This window comes from Bidens hawaiensis, unplaced genomic scaffold (assembly GCF_021521415.1).
Source record: "Bidens hawaiensis isolate Kalapana, Puna unplaced genomic scaffold, B.hawaiensis_p1.1 tig00020893_1, whole genome shotgun sequence".
Taxonomy (NCBI): Eukaryota; Viridiplantae; Streptophyta; class Magnoliopsida; order Asterales; family Asteraceae; genus Bidens; species Bidens hawaiensis.
Window position 1 is genome coordinate 351,296 of NW_027493218.1, and position 2,782 is coordinate 354,077.

A 2,782-nucleotide genomic window follows, 5' to 3' on the forward strand; every position below is an offset into this window, starting at 1 on the left:
TCTTGTTTTTCTTTTCGTTTACGTGATTATTATATTCTGATATCGGCGTTGCTATGATTGATGCTTGGCAAAAGTTTGTTTATTAACGAAAAATTAGTCATTTTAACTAAAAGAACATAAAAACATATTTAGTTCTTTCATTTTGCATATGCTTATTTACATATTTATTCAAATTTGTTTTATTATCTACAGCAATACTAATTGGCCTATAATGTATCAACTCATCACCCGAATTAAATTTCAAAACATCAACTAATTGAACAAAGAACAAGAATTCATTTAATTTCATTATTGTTTGTTTATTTACAATTGCTCTTTTCATCAATCTTCGTTCAATTATTGTTACATTCGTTTGCTCATATAAAGTTAAAAAGGTTGAATATGTTATATATGACATTTAAGGGGCCAAAACTATAACAACCATCATGTATAAAAACATTCGTCGTGGCCGGAGCATATAGCTCTAGGACTGACGGATCCTTAACCTCACTCATGTAAATTTACCAAATTACCCTCAACTCTCCCAAAACTCAGAGGTATTTCCGTCATTTCACAAGATTTCTGTTTTGATTTATTCAGAGAGAAAATCTCTGCCACCACCTTTCCACAGTGATCCTCTCATTACCATTTTACAAAAAGACAAAAATACCCTCTCTCTCTATATCTCTATATATCTCTCTCTCTATACATTATATCATATATATGCATGTTGTAGTCCCATAAATATTAGTTTCATCTTTCAATGGCTCCAAATATTATTAATATTATTATTATTATTATTATAACTCTCTTTCTCTCTATACTTATTACACCAACCAACTCACAACCGAGTCTCAACTCAGTAGAGCAAGAGTCACTCTACCGAGTCCTCGAGTCACTCAACTCGGACATCCCATGGCGGACACTCTTCCCGGACGACTTATGCTCGTCCGCCCCACACGGCGTCGTTTGCGGCTACACCACTTTACCCACCGAATCCGACCCGGGTCAAGTCAACATCCAAGAACTCAACTTCGGGTACGTCTCGGATCACAACCCGAACCCGCCTTGCAACCCGAATACCACCACCTTCGACCCGAATCTGTTTTCATCCTTCCCTTACCTCCGTAAACTCTTCTTCTACAAATGCTTCACCACCCGACCCGTTTTCGTACAGTCCTTCATCCGGGTCGGGTCGGGTCAACCCGACCCGGGTATTGAAGAGATGCTTTTTATAGAAAACCCGGGTCTTTTCGGGTCGTTGGGTGGGTCAATCGGAGGTATGACGGGCTTACGGCGGTTGGTGATAACCGGAAGTAATGTTTCCGGTGAGATTCCAAGTGGGTTTGGTTTATTAAAGAATCTTGAAGAGGTTAAACTTTCCGGTAATAATCTCGCCGGAGTCTTGCCGGAAAATATTTCAAATTTAAAGAATTTGAAGGTTTTTGATTTAAGTGGAAATGGGTTTGAAGGGAATATTCCGGCGGGTATTGGGGAGTTAAAGAATTTGATAAAGTTGGATTTTAGCCGGAATATGTTTGAAGGGAATATTCCGGCGAGTTTTAAGGGGTTAAAAAGTTTGGAGTTTTTGGATATGAGTTATAATAAGTTTAAAAATTGTGGGGTCCCTTTGGTGTTTGGTGAGATGAGTAATTTGAAGGGGTTGTTTATGAGTGGGAATGAATTAGGAGGGGTGATTCCTGACATATGGGGAAAGTTAAGGGGTGTGAATGCAATTGGGTTGTCGAATGTAGGGGTGTTCGGTGATATTCCGTCGTCGATAGGGCTGTTTTTGTCAAATTTGAGTTATTTGGCTCTTGATAATAATAAGTTGAGTGGGAGTGTGCCTATGGAGTTTGAAAGATTGGAGATGTTGAGTGAGTTGAATTTGAAGAATAATAATTTGAGTGGGGGGTTACCATTTTCTAGTGAGTTTGTTTCAAGGATTGGGAGGAAGCTTGTGGTGCAAGGTAACACTGAGTTGTGTTTGGATGGAAGGGTATTTAGGTCATTTGTTAAGGTTAATGGGAATTTGGGATGTTTGAAGGTGTGCAAGATGGTTGAGAATCCCAAGTCTGCTTTTCCATATGATGTTAGTAGCTCAAGTTTGGTTGGTTATCAAGTTGTGTCTTTATTACTTGTAATGTTTGTTTGGTTGGCCACTTTATAGGCAGATATGTAATTAGGTTATTAGTTATTACAAATGCATACACTTTTTGTATATGAAATGAATGTTTAGAAGTAGGAGGTGAAGGTTTTGAAGTTATTAAATGATCATGTCTAAGGATCCATTTGTATTAAACAGTACTTTAATTTCATATTAAGGCCAAAGTGTGTTTTAGTTTGTATCAATTTATGGGTGGCAATGGGTTATGTTCATGGGATGCAACAAAACTCAAACCATGTGTGAAACACAGTAACACATGAACCAAAACATAAGTTTTTACCTTTTAGACCTTTTTTAACTAAATAAAAATGTCTAAAGCCCATAAACCCAAACATAAAATGGGGTTTGACAAAAAGAAAATAATAATAATATGTTATGATATTAGCCCTAAATATAACAAGCTTATTAGAATAATATATGAACTTGGAGTTAACAAGAAACAAGGAAATATGAGAATATGAGAATTTTTACTGGATACATTAAATCGATCAAGATACATAGTATTTATAATATCAAAACACTGTTTATAATCACTATTTAGGGGGACAAGATTATATCATTGGTTTGACAAATGAAAGTGTGTCATACACAAAAAGTGTCGGTGGTTCACAACACTCCCCCTTGGATGACACCTTT

The 2,782-nt window shown here is 36.6% G+C and overlaps 1 protein-coding gene across 1 annotated transcript; it reads left to right on the forward strand.

The window, feature by feature from the left end:
- The first annotated feature begins 742 nt into the window (after window positions 1-742).
- On the forward strand, window positions 743-2,361 carry LOC143562020 (uncharacterized). The gene has a single exon (XM_077049947.1). It carries the CDS (start codon window positions 743-745, stop codon window positions 2,147-2,149), a length of 1,407 nt encoding a protein of 468 aa, XP_076906062.1. The 3' UTR covers window positions 2,150-2,361.
- Window positions 2,362-2,782: the final 421 nt, after the last annotated feature.